The sequence below is a fragment of the Lutra lutra genome, chromosome 10 (genome assembly GCF_902655055.1).
Source record: "Lutra lutra chromosome 10, mLutLut1.2, whole genome shotgun sequence".
Lineage (NCBI taxonomy): Eukaryota > Metazoa > Chordata > Mammalia > Carnivora > Mustelidae > Lutra > Lutra lutra.
Window position 1 is genome coordinate 31,110,414 of NC_062287.1, and position 26,839 is coordinate 31,137,252.

General features: G+C 32.8%; 1 protein-coding gene across 1 annotated transcript in view; it reads left to right on the forward strand.

Annotated features, from left to right (window-relative positions):
• The window catches only part of PGR (progesterone receptor), a 100,859-nt gene extending 80,495 nt beyond the window's left edge, over positions 1-20,364 (forward strand). The window contains exons 5-8 of the mRNA XM_047694002.1: positions 7,776-7,920; positions 9,380-9,510; positions 17,057-17,214; positions 20,011-20,364. Coding sequence (XP_047549958.1) covers positions 7,776-7,920; positions 9,380-9,510; positions 17,057-17,214; positions 20,011-20,166 — 590 coding nt within the window. The 3' untranslated portion in view covers positions 20,167-20,364. The remainder of the gene's footprint in view (positions 1-7,775; positions 7,921-9,379; positions 9,511-17,056; positions 17,215-20,010) is intronic.
• Positions 20,365-26,839: the final 6,475 nt, after the last annotated feature.

Genomic DNA, 26,839 nt, shown 5'->3' on the forward strand with positions numbered 1-26,839 from the left:
TAATTTCTCTGACATCAACCATAACGACATCTTTCTTGATATGTGTCCTGAGGCATGGGAAACAAAAGCACAAATAAACTATTGGGAGTACATCAAAATAAAAAGTTTCTGCACAACAGAGGAAACAACCAACAAAATTAAAAGACAACCTACTGAATGGCAGAAGCTATTTCCAAATGACATATCTGATAAAGTATAAGTATCCAAAATATATAAAGAATTTATGCAACTCAACACCAAAAACAAACAAGAAAACCAAATAGCCCAATTTAAAAATGGGCAGAAGACGTGAACAGACATTTTTCAAAGAATATATCCGGATGCTAACAGACCCAAGAAAAGATGCTCAACATCAGTCATCACCAGGGAAATACAAACCAAAACCACAGAGATATCACTTCACATGTGTGATAATGGCTAGAATCAAAAAGACAATAAATACCAAGTGTTGGCAAAGATATGGAGAAAAAGGAACCCTCACACATTATTGGTGGGAATGTACTTTGGTGCTATCACTTTGGAAAATCATGTTGAGTCTCCTCAAAAAGTAAAAAATATAACTATGATATGATCCAGTAATAACACTTCTGGATATTTACCCAAAGAATACAAAATACAATTTCAAAAGGATATATACACTTCTGTGTTAATTGCAGCATTATTTACAATAGCTAAATTATGGAAGCAGTCCAAGTGTCCATTGATATATGAATGGATAAAGAATATATGGTGTGTGCGTGCGTGCGTGCGTGCGTGTGCATACAAAGTTTCTCAAACACTATTACAGTGAGTATTGGCATCCTGGGGCTTTCATCACCCAAGTATTAAGAAGTCACTGATAATAAATTAAAGTTGGAGAGAGTAATTGAAGGAAACTTAGAGGCATAAGTTTTGGGTTGATCAAGGAGGATCCTGAAAGTCAGGGTAGGCTTTGGAAATTAAATTAATAAGTTACTTATTTCCAATTCAATTCAATAATTGAACTTATTTCCAATCCAATTCAGTAATAAATATTATTTATCCTTTATATCAGTATGTTACAGCAGAATTTACATGACTGAGAGGTTTGAGGGAAATAATTTAAAATTTCTCCCAACTCTTCTGTTTATTTTGTGAAAAAAAGTCTATGAGGGTCAATGCTTTAACATTTTTAAACATTACATTTTTGAAATATCTTACTTTTTCATCTCAGTTAGCCAGACTACTTGCAGTCAACAGTATCAGAAGACTAGGACAGTCCGTTGCCTTGTTTTCTGCCTTCGAAGCATGCCAAAATACCTTTTGTGTCAGGGACAGCCATTGCATATGTGACAAAGGATTTCTTCTTTCATTAAATAAAATGAATAAATCAAATTGCTTCCCCCAGAAAAGTGATGGGAAAGAAATGAAATTAGCCTATGGGTAAAGTCAAGTTTTGATAATACTGTTATGAAGCCTTTTAAAAATGATTGTTCTAGCATCCTAGTCCACTGAAATTACTATTGCTTATATCAACATATTTTCTTTTATCAAATCTAATGAATACTTTTAACCCTTAACATGTTCTGCATGCCTTTGAGGCCACTGACAAAGTACTATTTCTGGCTGATACTCTTAATTTGGCATTTAGCATCTCCCTTCAGATAAATATGTTTCACTCAATTTACACATTTTGTTTCCTTTGTGGATTTGTTTTTCAATTCACATAAAAAGTTTGGCACTTCCTGCATTCCATCTTCTACTCCAGTAGTTTCTAATTCTACACAGACTAGATGAGCCCATTCATAGCCTTGTCTTCAACTACCAGTATATTCTGGTGACTCCTAAATACACAGTATCAACCCAGACCCTCTAATGAACTATTGAACCATGTATTTCAGTTATTTATTATGTATTTCCACTGGGTGAATTTCCAGGTCAACATGACCGTCTACTCCATAAACCTAAAACCTTTTTCTTTATCTTGAATTGGTGCCTCAGATAGAATCTTGGGTATCATACTGGGCTCACTTTTCTCCTTCACCTCCTGTCCAATTAGTTATCAAATTCCGGCAACTCTACTTATTAAATATATGATTCATTGTATATGCTACTTCCACTGCTATTGCCCTTAGTTGAGGTTCTTATCCCTTTGCCTAGATTTCAGTTTTAGCTTTTGGACTAACCTTATTACCACTTTCACCCTACCACCAAACAATCCTCTTCTGCCACCAGTATCATCTTTCTAAAAAAAATTATAACCAAGTATATTATTTCCTTTCCTTTTCATAACAAAGTCCAAACTTCTTTTTTTTTAAAGATTTTATTTATTTATTTGACAGAGGGAGAGAGATCACAACTAGGCAGAGAGGCAGGCAGAGAGGGAGGAAGAAGCAGGCTCCCTGCCGAGCAGAGAGCCCGATGTGGGGCTCGATCCCAGGACCCTGGGACCATGACCCGAGCCGAAGGCAGAGGCTTAACCCACTGAGCTACCCAGGCGCCCCCAAAGTCCAAACTTCTTAACTTTAACATCCAAGATTCTTTTATGATTTGACTCCTGAATTTACAATGTTATCTCTCATTCTTCCTCTTCAAACAACTCTAAGTTTCAATTCTCCCAATACTCTTTGCTCAGTATCTGCCTTCTTTTGCCCATATTGTTTCCCTACCTGACTATCCTTCCTTTCTTCCACATTTTCCCCCTGGCTGGTCCCTAACTAGCCTTCAGAGTTCTAATTACCTGTCACTTGCCCTGAGGACTAGTTCCCTGGCCTTCCCAGACTGAGTTAAATGCCCCTTGCTCTACCATATCACTTTTGCCTTTGTCAACCACACTATCACTGTGAGTTAAAATTATGTTCTCATTTTCTGTTTCACCAGACTGCAAGTGTTAAAGGCAGAAACATCTTTCTAGTCTTTATGCCTAATTGCAACCAGAATGCTTCATCCAGTAGGGTTGCTTAAAGAGTATTTATAGAAATTTAAATTACAGAATTGATAAAAAAGGAACTGTGCTATCTTAAATCATTAGCCATCAAGTCCTTATTCATTTAAAAAAAATCATATATATGTTGGTGATTGTATGTCAGTGATTGTGCTGTAGCTTTTTTGTGCTCCTCAAACTTCACTCATACTTTGTGTCAGAAGGTGCTGACATTTGGTTGTAAATTAAACATTTCAATACATGACAGTTTTTACAACAGCACAACCTATATATTTGATCAAAACTCTGGAAGTAACACAGAAGAACTTAGGTTATATATGCCATATGTTACCATACACTTTTTTTTTTAAGCATTAAGGATTGAACAGCTTGCAACAGGGCTTTTGTCAGAAATTATCAGGTCAAATCACTTAAAAGGAAAGGGTATTTTTCTTTACTACTTGTTAAACATAATTAAGGATCATCCATCACTTTCTTCGTTGAAGTTTTTCATTTTGATCATCATTGCAAAGGTACTGACTTTAACTGATTGTTATCATAAGTGGGAATTTGATCTGAGTGTTCCTGTCTTTGTTTCAGTATAAAGTAATGAATGATGTTACAGTTAATGGGGGAAAAAATAACACTTTTGTACCAGGCATGTTCAAGTCAATTTAACAGTGTACATTTATCACAGATAAGCCCTCTAAAAAGTGGCTATTTTAAAAAGCTATTTTCTGAGTTACTTTTCATTTTGTTAAATGGAAAATATGCTTTCTGCTATAAATATTGGTAATTTCAGAAGTTTTAAGTTATTTTGGCAAAGATTTGCCTTTTATATTATAATCTACTAAAAATGTTCATTTTTATTTCTAGTAATCCCAGAATGCAAAAAGAGTAACAAGCAAGCCCCCCAATAAAGGGTAGCATAAAATAGATGTAAACATGTAAATGTAAGTGGAATCTGTTTTTTAAAAAGTAAAAATTTTCAAATTAGAGATTAACATGAAACAAAGGCCTAAAGTGAAAAAAATACAGTAGGTCAAATATTTAAGTACCGTGAAATGCTTTCTTTAGAAAGTTATTAATTGACTAAGAAAAAAATAAAGAATGAAAATATTTTCCTGAAGATGGTAGTGGATAATTTATTAATGTTTTAATATATCTGACTAATTGAACCTAACTTTCTATGGGCCTGTCATTGTATACATATTTGTTTTTGGAAATACATATATATATTTTTGGTATATACACCAGGGTATATATCAAATATATATTTGGGAAAATAAAATATGTATATGAATTCTTAAGTGAAACAGATGTTATTAAAATAGCTTTGTGGAAAATAGTTGATGTTCCCACCAAAACACTTAATTTTTATGTTCCTTTAATAAAAGATTTCATCTATGATCATTGTTTTAGCTATATTCAAATACAAATAATTTCCAAATTTATACTTGTAGTTCATATATCTCTCCATATTTTTAATTCATTTGTCCAGCTGCTGTCTATACATTCCAAAAGTCCCTACAACATATCAAAATTTACAATTTTGTTCCTAGCCTATTTCTCCTCCTCTATTTGTCTCAGTTCTGCTGTTATCACCCACCATTCCTGCAAAAATATTGAAACATCTATTAGGCTCCTTCTTCCTCCTACCTGCATGCAATCAGTTGCCAAATCTCTTTGATTTTACCCTTTAAATATTTTTCTAATGAATTCCCTCCTCTGTATGCCTACCTGTTGACTTTCTTCTGACTTTTATCATCCCTCACTTGGTATTTGGCAGTAGCTCCCAACTTTTTCTGTAACTCCAGACTTAACTCCCTTGAATCCATCCTCTACCTGGCTACCGAGAATTCCTCCAAAACACAAATAAGGTTATGTCATATTATTGCTCCTTAATAGACATAATTGAATAGAGCCTCCATATCCAGATTTATCTCTTTGCTTCTCTCTCCTTTAAGTACATCAGTGCTGGGCAAAATAAGAATTGAAAAGAGGTGGAAAGAAGATTTTGACCATTTGAGTCAGTGCATTTGCCCTTTCCCTACCATTATTCCTCTGCCACTAACACCAAGAAGGGCTGAAAAGAGGTTGTGAAGGTGTGAAAGGCCAGAGGATTCACACACACACACACACACCCTCTCTCTCTCCCTCTCTCTTTCTCTAAGCTTCTTAAACCAGATGGGTGTTTATGCAACTAATGTATCATTGAACACTACATCAAAACTAGTGAGGTACTATATGTTGGCTAATTGAAAATAATAAAAATAGCTAACTAACTAACTAAATAAATAAAAGAAGTCCTGGAAAGCAGATTGGATGAAAAGAAATAAAGAGTAGTGACTGTCGGTAAAATAAAATGAGAGTGGATTAAGTTTCAAAAAACGAAAGTGACCATTAAACTATGGAATCTACCTAAGACACAATTAAAGATGTTAAATAAAAATAAAGCACAATTGAGGGGCGCCTGGGTGGCTCAGTGGGTTAAAGCCTCTGCCTCTGGCTCAGGTCATGATCCCAGGGTCCTGGGATTGAGCTCCACATTGGGCTCTCTGCTCAGCGGGGAACCTGCTTCCTTCTGCCTGACTACTTGTGATCTCTGTCTATCAAATAAATAAATAAAATCTTTTAAAAAAATAAAGCACAATTGAAAGCAGTGGTTTTATAAAATAAAATCAGATTATTTTTACATCCCAAAAATTTAAGATTCCTCAACAATCTGATTATACTCTCTGGTTGGGCATGATCTCCTAGGCAGGTTTTTTTTTTTTTTTAAGTGATTCATAGCTTATGTCATATTATCTATTTCTTAAAGTGACAGTGCTAAATAAAAAGGAGAGATCATCATTTTACAGGTGTAGAGGTTGAGGATCCAAGACATTAAATAAAAGGTTCACAGTTACTCATTTTGGAGTTCTAGATTATAAATAGATATTTCTATAGTTATCAGGTCCCTGCAGTGGAATAGAATGGGAAGATGGGACAATTCAAACCTTTTTTTTTTTTCTTTTACTGCTGCCAGACAGTCTGACATTAAAATTAATTAAGGTCAATTCATGTTTTTATTATCTTCAGGAAAGGAGTTCATTCTAATAATCTATTCTATAAAAATATCATTATGTGGTTATCTGCTCAGAGTTTAAAAATAAACAGAAACCTCTCAGAGATTAAGTAGGAACTATCACAGAATGGAGAACCCAGATATGGACCCTCAATTCTATGGTAAACTAATATTTGAGAAAGCAGGAAAAAATATCCAATGGAAAAAATTCTCTTCAATAAATGATGCTGGGAAAATTGGACAGCTATATACAGAAGAATGAAACTAGATCTTTCTCTTATACCATACACAAAGATAAACTCTAAATGGATGAAAGACCTCAATGTAAGACAGGAATCCACCAAAATCCTAGAGGAGAGCATAGGCAGTACATTTTTTAGCCACAGCAACTTCCTTCAAGGAAAGTTTCTAAAGGCAAGGGAAACAAAAGCAAAAAAAAAGAACTTTTGGGACTTAATCAAGATAAAAATCTTTTGCACAGCAAAGGAAACAGTAAACAAAAGAGGGAACCCACAGAATGGGAGAAGATATTTGCAAATGACACTAAATATAAAAGGCTGATATCCAAGATCTATAAAGAACATCTCAAACTCAACACCCAAAAAACAAATAATCAAGTGAAAAAATGGGCAGAAGACATGAACAGACACTTCTCCAAAGAAGACATACAAATGGCTAACACACATGAAAAAATGTTCATCATCATTAGCCATCAGGGAAATTCAAATCAAAACCACATTGAGATACCACCTTATACCAGTTAGAATGACCAAAATTAACAGGACAGGAAATAACAAATGTTGAAGAGGATGTGGAGAAAGGGGGACCCTCTTACACTATTGGTAGGAATGCAAGTTGGCACAGCCACTTTGGAAAACAGTGTGGCGATTCCTCAAAAAGTTAAAAATGAGCTACTCTATGACCCAGCAATTGCACTACTGGATGTTTACCCCAAAGATACTTATGTAGTGAAAAGAAGGGCCACATGCACCTCAATGTTCATAGCAGCAATGTCCACAATAGCTAAAATGTGGAAAGCGCTGAGATGCCCTTCAGCAGACGAATGGATAAAGATGTGGTCCATATATAAAATGGAATATTACTCAACCACCAGAAAAGATGAATCCAACTTTTGTATCAACATGAACAGGAGGAGATTATGCTAAATGAAACAAGACAAGCAAAGAAAGTCCATTATCATAAGGTTTCATTTATATGTGGAGTATAAGGAATAGCATGGAGGACATTAGGAGAAGGAAGGGAAAAATGAAGGGGGGAGAAATCAGAGGGGGAGGTGAACCATGAGACTGGGACTCTGGGAAACAAACAGGGTTTTAGAGGGGAAGGGAGTAAGGGGATGGTTTAGTCCTTGGGAGTTTTTCCTGACCTGCCTCCCGATTCCTGGTGTATTCCCTGTTAACTTTCTGTATCACTATACTTATGTGGTTGTCTTTCCTGTTGACTTGTGAGTTTCTTTTAAGGGCAAGGGTTGAGACTTTCACCCTCTTAACCATTTTAACACAGTGATTTAGCACCCAAGGGATTCTCAGTAAATGAATGTTGTGTGTGTGACTGATGGACGACTGTCAATTAGTGAATTACCAGAAATACTAAATCACAGTGACCAATTTTAATGAGTTCAGAGTTGTTCCTTTTTAATTTCTCAGACTCTATTATGTATTAATATTTACTCCTTTATAGTATAAGATAAATTGAAATTGAAAACAGTATATTACCCTACTTACATCTGTTTTCAAATTTCTATTTTCAACTTTTCAACAAAAGTGATTTGTGGGATCATTTTATTATTTTTAATTTGTTTTGTAGGATTTAGAAATTTACATATTGATGACCAGATAACTCTCATCCAATACTCTTGGATGAGCTTAATGGTGTTTGGACTAGGATGGAGATCTTATAAACATGTCAGTGGACAGATGCTATATTTTGCACCTGATTTAATACTAAATGAGTAAGTAGTAACTTGAATTTTGTTTGTATTATCACATAAGTGTATATGTAGGATAATCTTGAAAATTACATATCAGTAGATGATTACACATTTAGTATCCCAAATAATAGAATTTTCCTAAAATGTTTATCAGAATTATCTCAGGATATAACTTGACATAACAAAATTAATAAAATTATATTATTATAACAGTAATTTGATATTTGGAGATTTCCCCTTTTGTTTCAATATATAGTAGTCATCTGAAATCCATTTTTTTAAACTTCAAAAGTGTATCAAGAAATATACTTAAAGATAAAATGAAATTTTTAGTTTACTAAATTAAAATTTTATACCTTGGTACTAATGAAGATAATGATATAAATTAGAAGTATTTTTGCTTGAAATTATTGACCTACCTTCAAAAAGTAAAGATATTCTCTCTCCTCCTGGAGGAAAAATCAGACTGGTAAGTTATTTTAAAAACTGAAAGATAAATATTTCAATTTTCTTAGCTACATTTAAATTACTATAATTAATTTTCTATGTATAACCTTAAACTGACAAGAATCTTTTCATGGAAATATTTATACCATTCTAATGATGAATGCTGACTCAGAATTATATGACATATTGTTACTTTTGTTTTATAGTTAACAGATAAGTTTCATATATTTTATTCCATTTTGCCCTATAATCCCTTGAAATAGGTAAGGAATCAGTGTCCTTCATTTTACAGTTCAGGAAACAGGCTCAGAAGAATTGCATATCCTACCAAAGAATCTGAGTGACAGGATTAATTTTAGCTCTTCTGAGTCAAAATCTAGTTTTCTTTTCACCATTTGTGTTAGCAGCATGTGACTAATGTGGCTATTGCAGAACAGCCCATGGTAGAGAAAATACCTTTTAAAATTTTTCTGCAACCTTCAGAATTAGTGTTTGGCCTTGTCAGTTATTTAATTTTTTGTAATGTTCTCTTTGTTACCATACATTTCCCCTAGAATAGTTCATGATATAACTCTTCTACACTGTACTGAATACACAGAACTATTCTACATTCTTCAGTTTCTGTGAACTGAATCCATTCTCTGATTGGATTACACACAAAACTTTATTTTTTAACAGAAAAAAAAATCAGTAAATATATGATTTCCTGAGTGTTTCTCAACTCCACATATCAATTCCTTAAGTTTTTAAATGTAATAATAAAAGTGAGAAACAACATTAATCTTTGTCAATATGTATTAAATATAATTTCCTAACTTTAAAATTTCTTAACCTTTTTTTTACTATTGTAAATAGTTTATTAGTGTATTTTGTTTAAAATTCAAAATATTGTTTGTTTACAAAAAGACATTTTATGTAATATGTAAATTACCAAATCTCATTTTCTCTGATAAACTACACAGACTGGCTAAGACACTGTATATGTGTTTCTTTTTTCCTGTTCCTTTTTCTTTTGTGTTGTGTGTGATACAAGACAGAGGATGAAGGAATCATCATTTTATTCATTATGCCTCACCATGTGGCAAATCCCACAGGAGTTTGTCAAACTTCAAGTTAGCCAAGAAGAGTTCCTGTGTATGAAAGTATTGCTACTTCTTAATACAAGTGAGTGAGTACAGCAATTTTTATAAGATGTTTACTTTCTTAATTTTTAATTCATTGGGAAAGTGGCAAATGACAATATGATCATATGGTTATATATGAGGTATGATTCTTAGATTGTGGCTGCAAAGGAGAAATACCTAATATACTGTCATAGACATTAATAAAATTACTTCATATTTCTTAGGTTTTACATAATTGTAAAATAGCTCACCAATTAGGCATTTTTTTTTCAGATAAAATGTGCTTAAATGACTTTTTCATATTCATCTAATGAGGTATTATGAACTAATTAATACTCCATAAACACAAACTATCTTGCTTCCACCCTCATTCCACAAAAGACTTACTATATAAAATACACAATTTTGTTTGGAACTCTTTTATTTTATGTCAAAATAGGCAGTTATAACACATAACCTACAAAGATCAGTAGTATAACACAATAGCAGTTTGTCACTCATATTCACAATGCAGTGGGATAGCAAGAAAACTCATGTTCCTTCCATATAGGGGCTCCACCCTTTCATAGCAGCTTGAAGTCCTCCAGTGGATCTAACTTGAAAGACAAGCGGTGAGTGAGAAAAGACCTGGAAGTGGGGCCTAGAAGTATCATGTCACTTCTACCCACATTTCATGACCTATATTTAACAGTAGGAAGGCTGGGAAATTTACTGTAGTTCTATATGCAGAAGAAATATTATGAAACATAGCATTGGTCACCAGAAGGATGGACAAATATACATTTCACTTTTTCTCATATACAAAGAACACAAACATCTCTGCCTCAGTGGATCCCCAAGTGTCTGGGTGGGAAAATTTTTAAAAACTGCTTTTGCTTTTCACCTTTTTCTGTGCCCTTTCCATGCATAGGTAGGCTCAGCCTTTGAATATCTGAATTGATCCTTTCACTCAGTGATTTGAAAGAGAACCTAAGGGAGCTAAGGTGAGCCAAGGGTTTTTCTCAGTAGTATCTTTTCAGGGACTTCTTTCCAGTAGCACAAATCTCAAATAGTTGAAGGGTGGGAATACACATCAGGAAAAAAAAGACAAAAAAGCTAAATCCTTAAAAAGGAAGTTTTCCTCATGAAATCTATGTAAAGACAGGAACCAGTACAGGATCTAAGTATCCATAGCTCTATCTCCATACTTTGGGAACACTATTTGGAGCAGAGACCTTCAGGCTTAATTTGATAAAAGAGCATAAATTGGGCTAAAGTACTGATATGGAACTAGCCAAGAGAGTCAACTAGAATAAATTCAATATTACGGCAGTTAATTCCTGTCCTTTTCTTGGTAGTAATGAATCCTATAGCAGTTGGGTTAGAGATAATCTTTGATTTCCCAAATTAGTTGTTATTATTAACATAACTCTATATTTATAGATAGGCTACATTATGCTGAAGGGCCAACCCCCCCAAAAATCTCAGTAGCTTAACAACAACAACAAAAAATTAAGTATGTATCTTTCCCACTATATGTTCAATGCAGATCAACAGGGAGGCTTTGCTCATTATCACTCAGGTTTCCAGGCACATGGAGGCTATATCTTGGCATATCCTTCTCTAATCACTAGGCCATTGGCAAGGAAGGAAATAGTAAGCGAAGGAAGTGACATATGTATAACTTTCAGTCACATACCATAGAAAACAAGATTCTTGGCCACTTGCAGCTTCAATAAAAGGGAAAAACAGCAATATTTGTTGAATAGTACTTATGATTTCTACATTCTAATAAAAATCCTAATGAGATATTTGAGGAGAGACTTGGCAAAGCTTTTGGGAATTCATCTTTAACCTTAAAAAATAAGTAGATAAGTATTACAAAAATTTTGAGGTGAAGATGGAAATTAGAATTCTACCTAATTAATACAGCATGAGAGAAGAAAAAATACACTAGTGTGAATCAAGTCAGACTAGTATATATTAGAACTTAATATGGTGTAGTGGAAGCATCATGAATCAATGAGTATGGAGCAAATTAATATTGTTAGGAAAAATATTTTATATTTGGGGAAAATTTGGTTTGGATACTTAGCTCAAATTATATCTTACATATCAGATAATTCATTTAAGTGTACAAACTTAAAAACACACTAAAAGGAATCTAATTGATTTTGAGATTTCAAATAAGAGTTTAGAAATAAATGCAATTGGAAAGTTGACAAAGGAAAAGTTCAATGATTTGATAAATAAGTATTTAAACCTCTAATTTGCTATTAAAAATTAAAATAAAGGTCTTCATGAAAATATAGCAAGTTGAACACAAGATTGTTCCCTCTAAAACTACAGTAAAATATTACTAAAGGGATTTTTTAAGAAATAAGAGAATGAGAGGAATCAATAACAAAATTCTGCAAGCCAGCAAGCAGGGCTAAGTTAGCATATCTGAGAAGTTTGGATTTTAAGGCAGAGGAAAGAAACAAACAAACAATAAATACTTTGATTTGCAACACCAAATCTCTGGCATGTTTCTCAGTTGGCAACAGCAATGATTTTTTGAGATGGCAGTGAAGGTAGAGTTAAAAACACAAAATTCTTATTAAGGTCCATAACCAGAAATCAACCAACCATGAAATTGTCCCTCTCCAACTCAGGCAGAGAACTTACATTTAGTTTCTGAAGAGGATACAACAGAGGGTGGCTGCATTGGTGAACTGTAGGCAGGCACTGTTAAGGGCGAGCGGTCCTATAATAACAATAGATTAATTATATATCAAATGTTGAGACACCATCTTCCAGAATACTCCCTTCACTCCGAGAACATTGTTATTCAGGTTTACATCCTCTAGACAGGAGAATGAAAGATTGTTCTCTGCAGAATCTCTTTCGCCAGAAATAAAAAGAACTAGTATGTTCATAGCAGTTGTTTCTCTTTGAAACATCTCAGCCAGGTTGCCCTGTAGTAAAGCTCACAATCAATAAGCACTACCTATTGTAACAGAACTGTGATTTGGCCTTGTAGTTTTCCACTCCTGAATATAAATAACTAAGGCACCTGAGAGAGTCCTTTAACATCAAAGACAAATCAGAAAGAAAAAAACAAAAAACAAAAAACAACCAGGAAGACACAGATGGTGTAGGGAGCTAAAAACCTCGGAAACATTAAAAAGCTATCCCTCTTTAGAAAGATAATAGAACATATTGCACCTAAGAAACAAGTACTGGATACTGTGAGAAAGAAATAACAAGGACAAGTGAGTTGGGGCAAATTGGAGGGGGAGACAAACCATGAGAGACTATGGACTCTGAGAAACAAACTGAGAGTTTTGGAGGTGAGGGGGTGGGGGGATTGAGAGAGACTGGTGGTGGGTATTAAGGAGGGCACGTATTGCATGGAGCATTGGGTGTGGTGCACAATGAATTTTGGAACACTGAAAAAAAATTAAAAGCAAAGAACTTTTGGAAATTGAAAATTGAAAAGCAGACTATATATATATATATATATATATATATATATATGGATATATATATATATAATGAAAGCAGAATTTAAATGTCAGTACAGGCACTGGTAGACAAAGTTAGGAAACCTCTCAAAAGTAGAGCAAAAACCAAAAAATACAGAAAATTGGAAGCAAGGAAGCCCAACATGCAAATAGTTGGAGCACTAGAAAGAGATAACAGGAAAATACATAGGAGAAGAAATCATCAAGGAGATAATTAGTCTTAAAGGTGTTTAGAAAATTTCATTTAAAAGAATGAAGTTGGACTCTTACTAACTTAAAATAGATCAAAGGCTTAAATTTAAGAGCTTAAACTACAAAACTATTAAAACAGAGGGAAGGCTTCATGATGTTGAATTTGGCAATGATTTCTTGGATTTGACACAAAAAATGCAGGCAATAAAAGTAAAAAAGATAAGTGGATTTCATCAAATTTAAAACTTTAGGGCATTAAAGGTCATGATTAACAGAATAAAAAGTCAACCCACTGTATGGGAGAAAAGAATTGAAAATCATGTATCTGATAAGGAAAAAAGTATTAATATCTAGAATATATAAAGAACTACAGTTTGAGAATTAAAACATTTTTAAATGGACAAGAGCCTGAATAAACATTTCTCCAAAGAACGTATACAAGTAGCCATTAAGTACATAAAAAGATGCTCAACATCACTAATCATTGGGGAAATACAAATCAAAATCACAGTGAGATACCACTTCATTCACCCATTTAGATGATTAATTTACTCTCAGTAAAACAAAAAGTGACTCTACTGTGGTAACATTTTACATAACTAAATAATAAATACTGAATATTGATCTAGCCAATGTTATGAAAATTTTATTAGGAAAATGAAAAATAGGAAGTTGTATGTGTATGCATGTATGTGTGTGTGAGCTAATGGTATGGAGGTGATGGTAGATCTGAAAGATGGAAATAGAGCTACAGCCTCAATTTCCACACTGGAAAATCAAAAGTGAAAAATAAAAAAAAAAATCAAGAATCAACACTACAATGTTGCTATTTAATTCTGTGGAAGAAAAAAATAAAATAAATAGATGAAAAAATTGAAAGTGTTTGCCTCTGAAGCATGAGAAAATTTGGGTTTCCTGGGCACTACTTTTTGCCCTAATAAGGTTGCAAAAGTGACAATATTAAAAATTAAACAATAAACTTAGAAAAATATTTGAAATATAACATAGGCCCCTATAAATGAGTACAAAACAGAAAAAAAATTAAAAATAACTAATACTAGACTAGAAAAATATTTCAAATACCAAATGATAAGACAATTAAATAAATTGTACTCCTACAATTTTGTTAAGTGAAATTAAATGTGAGAATTAAAACATTTATTTTTAAAGAATTTGGAAAGATATAAGTAAATGTTCTCAATATAATGTTAGAGAATGTCCCAAGATATAAGATTGTAGAACCTGGTGACTTGTAATACTTTATGTACTTTCTATATTTTCTAAAAATTTTCCAATGAATATATGTTATTTTAAAGTTAGCTAAATCAAACAAATGTCCTTGTATTTTTTTAAAAAAGTATTTTTATGTAAAATAGCATCTGGCTAACTGCCCATGACTCACCATTTCCCAATTTGCTACTAAGATATTTGCAAGAAATCCTAAAACTCACTTGTGGAATCAACAAAAATCTGAGTGAAAATTCTCCAATCATATAATACTGGATGTAATAATCAAGGAAAAAATGAATTAAGGTAAGGAGCTTAAAGCAAATAGAAATATTTAGGAGAGTTAGTTCATTATTGATCTGAAATATAGGAAAGAGAGTAGGAGAGGAGGAAAAACTTCAAAATGTTCCAGGAGCATAGGGTGTGAGCCCAATGATTAGATTATATTATCCCCCCCAACCCCGAACTTCTCCGTTAGTGGTTGATACTAAAAGGATGTGAGGCAGTCTGGGATTAGGCCTGATTTTCTCTTAAAGAGGATAAATGGTTCAAGTACTGCTTCTAAATACCTAGTTTTGAAAGCCTAATGGGAAATGGTACTTCAGTAACCAGAAGGAAGAATAATTTTATTTTTTAAGGGTTTTTGTTTTGTTTTGTTTTGTTTTTAATTCCAGCTAACATACAGCATAACATTAGTTTCAGGTGAACAGTATAGTGACTCAACACTTCCATATAGCACCCAGTGCTCATCGCAAGTAGACTCCTTAACCCCCATCACCTATTTTACCTATCTTCCCATAAGCATCCCCCCATCCCTGGTAACCATTAGTTTGTTCTCTATAGTTGAGTCTGTTTCTTGGTTTGCCTGTTTCTTCCCCCTCCCCCAAAATAATTTTAAATTCATGTTTAAGAGTGGGAGAGATGTGAGGATTGGTTGGGAATTGTGAAAAAGAATAACAGAGGTTTAAAATAGCTGCTATGTGAAGTAATTAGAAGAGACCATACATACATAAAGCATATACATACAACATATATACAACAGTAAAGTTTAAAATGAGTAAAAATCACATATTGCCATAATTGCCCTTGAAAGTCTTTTTTGTATTTATTATATGAGCCATTGAAAACTCAGAACCAAAGAATTTACTTTTTGGTTTCCTCAATTCATTATCTGTAGACTTATTTTTTCCAAAGGGAGTGGAAACCAAGTTCTGATTGGGGAATAAGGAATAAATATGAGTTTTTTTAAAAAAAGATTTTTTTCTTTCCCTTTGCTAGGCATATACAGTTGACTTTGCTTAAATTAAGTGCACCTCTTTTAGAAATATTACTAAGGGTTAAGATCATAAATGTAGAGTTATATAAATCTAAGAGATTAAGTGATTTTTTTTCTTTCAGCAATCTAGATATAGCTTCAGGAAAAGGGAGCTGTTTCATTTAAGTTTGAAGGTTTGTTTGTAAGATAAATGCAACCAAAGCAAAAGGAAACAAGAAAATTGGGAATTCTGGTGATAATTTGCTGAAGAAATCAAGCAGAACATTTTAAACAAGTGACAACAGAAGGGTCTAAAATATTAAGGATAAAATTGTAGGTAAAATTGACAACATAGTGGAAATAAGAGAACTAGCAGTAAGAATAAGAAGTTGTGCCTACATTTTGGCTATCAGAACTAAAGATTACAGTGGTAAATATCTGAATTACCAGTCAACATCAAATGGGGATAAGATGCATTTCCATTAAAATAAGCAACAAAAAAGGAGTATTTGCCATTGTTATTATTTAATATTGTTCTGGAAATCCTAAACCGTGCACTGAATCATGAAGCAGAAACAAGAGCTACACCTATTGGGAAGGGAGAAATGAGGATATTTCAAGTACAGTATTGTATACCAAAAAAACCCAAAAGATAATCAACCAAAACTATTTGAATTGAAAATGGAAATTAAAATAAATTAGTAAAAATAGAGTATAATGAAGTGGTTGGATATGAGAGGTATTGAAATATCAATAGCTATCTCTCATATGAGCAGGAAAGAATTAAGGAATTTAATGAAGCAATGTTAAAATTACAGCAAAAGATAAATTATCCATGAATAATCTGAATGACAAATACTTCAGATTTATATGAAAACAAACTTGATAGAGAAATCCAGGCATTTTGTTTTTGTTTTTGTTTTTAAGTACAAACTGACCATTTATTTATTTATTTATTTATTTTATTATGTTATGTTAGTCACCATACAGTACATCATTAGTTTTTGATGTAGGGTTCCATGATTTGCATATAACACCCAGTGCTCCATACAATCCATGCCCTTCTTAATACCCATTTTTAAAAATATCCAGCATACATATAATTTCAAACTAAATCCATTCCTGAGACAGGAATATAGAATGATAGATGCTCTTTTGAACAAATGCTAAGTTAAATGAGTAATCTATTGATACAGCTCTAAAATAGGTAAGCTAAAATAATCTTTAGTTTACCTAGTTATTCTTATATGCTTCAAGAGAACTGTAAGTTTGTGTGTCCTAAAATTATCAATAACACTCTTCCCTATTTAAGATGTCTAGAGTTCCATTCAAAAGAAACTTTTACACAGCTCAGAAATTTTTTTATTGTAAACTGCTACTGTCATCTTTTTTAAACATAACTGCCACTTGTAGTTATATTCTTACAGTTCCTTTGGAAGGACTAAGAAGTCAAAATCAGTTTGAAGAGATGAGATCAAGCTACATTAGAGAGCTCATCAAGGCAATTGGGTTGAGGCAAAAGGGCGTTGTCTCTAGCTCACAGCGTTTCTACCAACTTACAAAACTTCTTGATAATTTACATGATGTAAGTATTTTGTTTTCTAGGATAACCTTTTAAATATTAAACTACATTTTACTTTGTATGGTTTCTTCAAACTCATATTTATACTTTTATTTTAAAACAGTATTTGCATCACACACCTCAGAACTTGCACTGTACTTTTTTCATTTTCAATGTAGATCACCCAAATATCCTTTTCTAGTATTTGTATAAATATAGATTAATTTAATGGTTTATAGGAATTTTGATAACATTTTCCTGAGTATGTTCTAAAATATTTTTGTCTTAAGTTAGAGAAGATTTTATATAAACAGGAAAAGCAAAGATATGGGTGTGGAAAATAAGACTCTCATATCATTTTGGATGGCATTATAAGTTAATAACAGTGCTAATGGACAATTTGACAATCTACTCACTAGGTCAAATTTGAGACCTTATTTCTGAATATGAACAGATAGCCAAGGATTGTTAGCCATATAGGTAAAGCCTTTATAATGAAAGGAAGAAATCAAATACACAGAAAAAAAGTAATGAAAGAAGAAGCACCAGAACAGAGAACAGAAAAAAGATTTAAGAAAATTAAGATATTCAGAGAAATAAGAATGATATTGCATCTGTGAAACAAAAATAGAAAACATTTGTAAGGGAACATTTAGAAAGAACGTATTTTTGGATAACTAAATATAGAAAAACAGAAATTTAAAATTTAATAGGACTGAAATATAAATCTCAGATAAACTCAAAAGAAATAACAAAAATGATAAATGAAAAATCAGAAGAGATAATAAATTTAGAGTATTAATTTAAGGAGGTTCATTTCCCAATTAAAAGGAATTTCTAAAAGAATAGAGAAAATCAAAGAGAAGAAATTATATACAAAAAATAAAATAAAAGTTTTTGACCAGAAGTATTTTAATTTTCTGATGATAATGGCCCAGTATACAAGCACAGCACAATTGAACAAAGACACATTATTGTAGAATTTTAGAATACCGGAAATAAAGAGACTATCCTAAAATATAGCAGTGAGAAGAGAAGTCACGTAAAAATGATCAGGATTCAAAATGATGTTGGACTTCTTAACAACAATACTGGAACGCAGAAAACAATGGAACAATGGCTTCAAAATTTGGGAGGAAAGGAAAATCTTCAAAGAATTTTATTTTATTTTTAGATTTTATTTATTTATTTGACAGACATCATAAATAGGCAGAGAGGCAGGCAGAAAGAGAGGGAAACAGGCTCCCCACTGAGCAGAGAGCCCAATGCGGGGCTTAATCCCAGGACCCAGGGATCATGACCTGAGCCGAACGCAGAGGCTTTAGCCCACTGAGCCACCCAGGCACCCCATCTTCAAAGAATTTTATACCCAGCCAAGCCATCAAATGAATACGATGGCAATTTAAAAAGTATTTTCCGATGTGCAAGGTGTCAGAATGTTTACCTCAAGTACAACCATTCTCAAGGACATCTACAGGATGTTTTAACCATAAAACACTGGACTAAGCCAATGAAGTAGAAGATCCAACCCAGGAGAGATGCAGAGGGATGTTCTAGCACATTAACTGTGCTGGACAATCATTAGTTTAAGTTGGAGCAGTATGCGCAGGGTTTCAGAATACCAGGACCAGGAAAAAATGATGGAACTGAGGGATTACCAGTATGTATGAACATACTGAGGTGCGTTTTTACAATTGTGTCAGAGAATTTGACTATGGCTTTGTGATAAAGGAAATAAAGCAAAACAGAAAAACAAGGGGAGGGCGCCTGGGTGGCTCGGTGGGTTAAGCCTCTGCCTTCGGCTCAGGTAATGATATCGGGGTCCTGGGATAGAGCCCCGCATCAGGCTCTCTGCTCAGCAGGGAGCCTGCTTCCCCCTCTCTCACTCTGCCTGCCTCTATGCCTACTTGTGATCTCTCTCTCTCTCTGTCAAATAAATAAATAAATCTTAAAAAAAAAAGGAAAGAAAAACAAGGTGATTAGCTCTAGCAAAGTAAAAATTAAGTCATATATGAAAGGAAATATAATCCAGCAGGAAACAATAAAAATCTTTGAAATATAATTGCTGGGTATTGATTTAGTCAAAAAATGAGATATAGCTATATAGAGAATGAGACGAGAAAGTGTGCATAGTTGGGAGGGGTGTCTAGTATAAGAGAGCTAAAAACTCAATTTTTGTAATAGAGACTAAATCAATAATATCAAATATGAAAAACAAAGTTTATTAGAAATACAGAGATAAATAAAGATATGGGCTAAAGAAGTTGAAAATCTTTGCATCTGGAGAACTAGAATAAGGATGGGAAGAATTCTATTAGAAAACTGCTGGATTTTGTTATTGCTGCTGGGTCCTATTACACTTTTAAAACTATTTATGTTAATTACTTGACAAAGATTAAAACTAGATTAAAATGAATTATGTTGGGTTCTTTGTGTTGACAGAGGAAGAGTCAATATTTTGTTATGTGAAAAAGTCAGTCTATTAACAAATAGGGCTTATTAAATAATTGCATTTTTGGAATTATATATGCCTTGTGTATATTATATATATACCTGGGTATGTTTGTATACATTTATTAAAAGAAAAAAAAAACTTAAAAGAAAGTCACCAAAATGTTCATATTGATGATCCTGTGGGATTATGAGTGACTTTCATTTCTTTAAATCTGTACTATCAGAATGTTTCATTGTATGTAATGTTTTACATATTATTCTAGAGAGTGAAGAGAGTTATTTTGGTAAGAAAAAATAACCTGTCTTATTTTATTATATGAATGTATTATTTTTTTCATGTTTCTTATCCATTTGTGAAATCAACAGCTTGTCAAACAGCTTCATCTGTACTGCTTGAATACATTTATCCAGTCCCGGGCACTGAGTGTTGAATTTCCAGAAATGATGTCTGAAGTTATTGCTGCACAGTTACCCAAGATCTTGGCAGGGATGGTGAAGCCTCTGCTCTTTCATAAAAAGTGAATGCCATTTTTATCTTTAAAAATTAAATTTTGTGGTATGTCTGTTTATCTTTTGGTCAGGATTATGGGGTCTTACGTTTTTACAATGTCTTCTTAAAGCCTTACATTTATAACATATATTGTGTAAATTTCAGAGAAAATTGTGAAGTTTTGTTTTCCTTTATGAAGCATAATTAGAATTTTAAGATGTTTTATGTACTTATATATTCATTAACAGTTTACAGGATTGAAAAAGTACTAAAATTGATTTCCAAAGTAAACTTAATCTTGTCCATACTATTTCCTACCATTTAGATGAAGATTTTTAACTTTTGAATCTAATGAATCTACTTTAGAGGAAAAAAATCTTACATGTAAAAATAAAAAGTAATTATGTATGTTCCTTCTAGGTAGCTCCTTTTGTCTCCTTGATTATATTTACAAAAATGAATCTTTGGAATGGTATGCAAATTTTGTCTAAATGAGCTTTTACACATTTTTGTGAGTAAAAAAAAAAATCATAACCTTCATTAGATTTTCCAAAGGGTTTTTAATGCAAAAAAATATAGAGAATGAGAGTTTAAAATCCCTGAAATGGATTGAGGGTGATATTAGGGGAAAAAACAGCTCATGTATTGACTATTTCCCAAACTGGAAATACAAATCTCTAAGGAAGTTATTAAGGAGAGCCATATCATTATGATAACATTATTAGGGATTTTATAGTTTTTTACTAACCTTTTTTGGGACTCATCCTTTAATAAGGTATTGTGAATCAAAATAGGAATCCACAGGAGTCTGTAGTCTAATGCCACTCCTTACTATTGGGGGCAGGTAGAAAATCATGTAACCTTACTGATTTTCAATTTCCTCACCTTTACCACTGTTATATTTCCTGCAAAATGTTCATTTTAGTCAGAGCTTCTTATTCACTTCTTAATAAAAAAAAAAAGAAAGAAGAGGAGGGAGGAAGACGAGGAAGGAAGTTAGGGGAAAGAGGAAGGGTAGAGAAAATAAGAAATATTATTCTCTTTCTTTACTCAATGGGAGATAATGACAAATCACAGGTTGAAAGTTTTTGAGTGTCTTAGATCCAATTCTAAGAGAGATATTTCAAGAAATACTAGGTACAGTCTTAAAATAATACAACCAATTACAATAAATAGAAAACAATTCACACTGTTATATGAACTGAAAATATTGCATTAGAAGATGGACAAGAGTTCTTTTCTGAGATGAGTCACTGGAAATCCATTTATTTTTTTAAAGATCTATCTATATATCTGTATATATAAATACAGATAGATATATTAAAAAAAAAACAAGAAAAACTAAGTTCTTACCACTGAAAATTTTCAATAAAAATAATCATTGTTTTTTCTATATAATTTATATCATTTTAGGCATATATCATATATTTATGCCTTACCTGTTATATATAAATAAATATATATAATATTTTTTTAATTTTTTTTCTAAGATTTTATTTATTTATTTGACAGAGAGAGATCACAAGCAGGCAGAGAGGCAGGCAGAGAGAGAGGAGGAAGCAGGCTCCCTGCTGAGCAGAGAGCCCGATGCGGGGCTCGATCCCAGGACCCTGAGATCATGACCTGAGCCGAAGGCAGCGGCTTAACCCACTGAGCCACCCAGGCGCCCCTATATAATATTTTTAATAGCTCAGAATAACTAGTAGACCAAACTTTTTCCCCAAATTTTTTAAAAAATTGCACATTATCTTACAAATAAGACATATTGCCTTATGCAAGTTAGTGGTTGTTAATAAGAAAACCAAAATAACTTCAAAAATAATATAGAAAACATTTACTGACTTCTCCAATTTCTTAATACCTTTTTTGGAGTATCCATTCCCTTCAACTGATAAATCTTGGCAGTTTACCAAAGAACAATAACATAACATCACTTAATGAATACTAATGTAACCCCCAAAACAAGATAGAGTGATTTTATCTGATAAAAAAATTGGCATGACAGTGTTAACCATAACAGTTTCTTACCAGTAAATTCTCCATTTACAAAAGGAATGAGCTATGGTATATCTATAAATAGTGAATTCATATAAGGCATTTGAAATAGGGATTAAAATAAACTCCATCCAATGCTCTTGGCTTAGGTCCATTAGATCTATGTGGCAAATATAATAATATCCAAATTTTATAACATTTGGTTATAACATTCAGTAAGAGTTTAAACCAAGTATTCCAAATAGTTTTAACATTAATATAAAAATAGTCTCTTCTTTGGTAAGTCTAACTACATGTCTTTTTCTGTGAATACAAAACCATAGACTACTGCTATTCAGTTCTTCAAAGTCTTTATACACACAGATTTCATTCTCTTGCCACTCTCCAGTCCCAAGTTAACTTCCTAAAAAGGATCTAATCTTACCATTTCCTCACTTTAAAATATTCATTGACTTCCAAACACCTATTATAGTGGTTCTCAGCTATATCTGCACATTAGCATCTCCAAGTGAGCTTTTTAAATATATTGTTTCATCCTCAGTGATTTTATTTTGTCACTCTTACTCTTGCAGGGACAGAGTAGTAACTCTGCAATGATGTTAAAGCATCAATTTCTATAACTTTACTCTCTTTATCCTCCACTATCTTACCTTTATCTTATGTTCCAGCCCACACAAGTCTTTTTACCATCAGATTTCTGCCTGAATTTTCCCTCTTTGATACCAGTCACATCATATCTTGATCTTGAAAATCCAGCCAAGCCACTATTTTTGTAGTGCTCTTTCCTGCACCTTCCAAATAGTGACTAACTTCCTCCTAAGGTTCACCGGCTATTTTGTGCACCTCTGAATTATAATACTGTCTTGTTCTACATTTCTGATTGTACTAGGAGACTGGGAGCCAGTTTGAGATTTGACAGTAGTACACAAATTTATCTTGACTGGGAGTTGCATGGCATGTTCTCATTTTTGCTGTCACCATGATCTGTATCATTCTTTTTTTTTACATCATTCATGTCTGTATGCCTGACTTTATGATGTTCTTTTCCCATGCTCCTTATCTTCATCTCTTAAATTCTCTTCATCTCTTTTAAATTTTCTATCTCTTATTACTTTGTGAGATCTCTCCTTATGCTGACTATACCATAGGAGAATATAAGTATGTTTTATATTTATTAAGAACACATTATACTCTCTATTCTAAATTTCAAAACTGAATGGAGTATTATTTCCCTTCCTAAGAAAACTTGCATAGGGGTTGCTTGGGTGGCTCAGTTGTTAAGTGTCTGCCTTCAGCTCAGGTCATGATCCCAGGGTCCCTGGGACTGAGCCCCACCTCCCTCGTCTCTCCCTGCTTAGTAGGGAGCCTGCTTCCTTTCCCACTCCCCCTGCTTCTGTTTCCTCTCTTGCTGTGTCTCTCCCTGTCAAATAAATAAATAAAATCTTAAAAAAAAAGAAAAATTCCACAAATACAATTGTTTCTTATAGTTAAGAAGCCCTAACCTCAATATACAACTTTCTTCTCCTTCCTGATTTCATTCAACAACTTGAATACCTGTTATGAACACAAGTGAATGTGCTAATAGACATTAGGAGAATTTAGAGCTGAAGGAATATTGTAACTCAAGAAAGTGACAGTCCAGTAGTAGGTATAAGACAAAATTCCTGGTAAAGAGTAGGCACTCATATACTTGTTGAGCCTACAAATGAAAATAAGAGTTTGGATTTCACAGGTGCAAAGCATTATTTATGTATAACTTCACAGAGACAAATAATGCAGCAAAAAGTAAGATACTAACTTTACGGGGCGCCTGGGTGGCTCAGTGGGTTAAAGCCTCTGCCTTCGGCTCAAGTCATGATCTCAGGTTCCTGGGATCAAGCCCCGCATCGGGTTCTCTGCTCAGTGGGAAGCCTGCTTCCTCCTCTCTCTCTCTGCCTGCCTTTCTGCTTACTTGTGATCTCTCTCTGTCAAATAAATAAATAAATAATAAAGTCTTTAAAAAAAAAAGATACTAACTTTACAATAAATATCAAATAATCCCTTAATTTGTGTCTGTAACTCACTTGCATTAAATCTGCATGTATTTCACAATCTTTTTTCCCAAAAAAGTCATCCCAGTAAATATATTTTAAATTTCTCCAGTATACAATAAAGGCAGTCTACCACTGTGGGGATTATGTAACATAAGTAAATGAATGTAGGTGTATCCAAAAAAGGAAAACTTTCACATTTGAGTGATAGAGAACAGTTGATGATGTGATCATTTTATCTGTTTTTTCTTACTTTAAAACAATATTTTGGTGACACAAATCCTTTTTTACCTGTACATATTTAATTTCCAACATTTTTTTTTAATTTCATTCAACTGTGGGGGAACAGAATGTGGTGGCCAAAAGGTTTGGGTTTTGCTGTTGTGGTTATTATTGTTTTGCAATCTCCTAATAATAATGTTTCATATTCTTGATGTTGACCTTGATTCACAATGTAGATGTCTAAGTATCTAAATACAAGGATTTAAAATTTCAGGCTAAACTTTACAAAAAGAGAAAACAAGCTTTTGAAAAAGAACATAACCTCATCAAATGGAAGATATCTTGTTTCTGAATCTTCCTTTACAAATTCCTGCATGCTAATGTCTCCATTCCTATGCAGTCATCATAACCTTTATCTTCATTTTATAGGTCATGTTCTTTCTGGTAGCTCTAAAATGAAATTAATCATAAGAAGACAGGTTATACATCAGAAAATACTTGAAGATTACTGAACTAGATTATTTAGTTAAAATATTTCCCTTAACGAGGCTTGAATAGCCATTTGGATCTGAATCAATTACACCTCCAATATCAGTTGTTATGTAGCATTTTTTTGCTTTTATTAAAAACATGGCACTTCTTAATTAGTCAGTACTATTATTTTTCATATTTAACATTAAAATATTACACAGATCATATGCAAATATGATAGGTAACATGTTTTCTACCAAAACAGTGCCTTTCAAATATCCATGGCATGTCAAAGTATAACTTCTTAATTATCCATTACGGTGATATATTTCCTGATGTGTACTGTAGAAGAACTCACTCAGGCTTATGGCCCTTCTCTGTCGTTTACTAATTGAATGCTCAAGCAAGCATTGACAAGCTCAAGAAGTCATTTAACCTTTTTGATTAAATGTGACTTTACCCAATTGTTTGCAATTAATGGAATGAAAGTATACAAGTGTCAGAAATAGTAATAGCTATTATAATGTTTTCATTAAGCAATAGTTCTGGCTATGATTTTATCAAATTAATCTGGCATATTCTATAGTGAAAAGAAGGAATCAAAAAAATATAGTTGCTTTGTTGATATCTCTATGCTCACACAAATATTTGATGGATTTCATGAAATTACTAGAAATATTCACTTTCTTCATCATTAAAGATATACTCTTTTGAGTTTGAGGCCTATTTTATCAGAAACCTAAAGAGCCTATATGTCATTATAATATTAAGAATAATGGTACTAGTTTTGACATTTTTAAAGTTATCTCTAAAACAGAGAGCTTGACTAGAACACAGACACTCCAAAAATCTATGCAATACACTACATCTTCAGACTATTTTTATTGTAATAATTTAACAAAAGGGAAGAATGGATCTAGAAATCATGATGAAATTATCAACCCAAAAAATAACATTCCTATCCTTAAGAAGGTTAGATACAAAATGCCCAGAAGAGATCTTCACATCTGCCTTGATCTGTTATCTTGCATTCCTTTGGTGAGATTGCTATTAAATTTCTAGAGGTTTTGATCTGAATACCTAAGCAGTTTCTCTAATCTATACTTATCCTTTACAAAGCAGATTTCAGGAAGAGTATGAATTCTTTTCAATATCTTTATAATCTCGAGGGCATCATGTATAAGTACTTAAAACTTGAAAAAAAATTTCAAGTTTAAAGGTAATTCATTTTTAATTCAACAATCAAGTCTCCATTGTTATAGTAAAATGAACAAGCATACAACCCAAGGAAGGGCATAACTTTCTTTTTCCTTAAGTATTCCTTTTAGATAACCATTAGATGTAGAGACTTTCTTCAACTCTTAAATTTTATAGGAAATACATAGCCAGATAATCTAGCAAAAGTTTGCCAACTTCTAAGTTGCTTATTCTCACTAGACTAAGTCATGTAATGATTTTAGTGAAAAGAATATCATTCCACCTCTGTAGTTTCACAGTTTGTATTTTCTGTATCTCTGTAGTATTGTATTTTCCATACTCAAGTTTTGGTGAAAAGGGAATTCACTATCTCTACCTAGCATTTGCCATCTATTTAATGTACTATTATTCCACACTCCTTGCTCTTTATCAAATCAAAAAATTGAATAGCAGTAAAATAAATTACTTACCCTGTATTAGAGAAATTAATCCAGCCTGGATGGGTCTACATCCATAATATGAATCCATAATAGCAACTGGGCCTAGATAATTACATTCAAGTTGGATCACATCCCTTTTTAAACTCAGGTAAAAGTCCCTACAGACTGTCATTTACTTGGGCCTAATAGTATCTGTACTTCCAGGGTTGGGACTGAAACAATGTGGGCTTAAAAAATTGAAAATAAGAAGTCAAGAGTAGTTTCCTTTAATAATTTGTCCTCATCGGAGAAGATTTAAGAATTGGGGGATTTTAGTGATAAGTAAAAAAGAAGTTCATAATAGCAGTGAT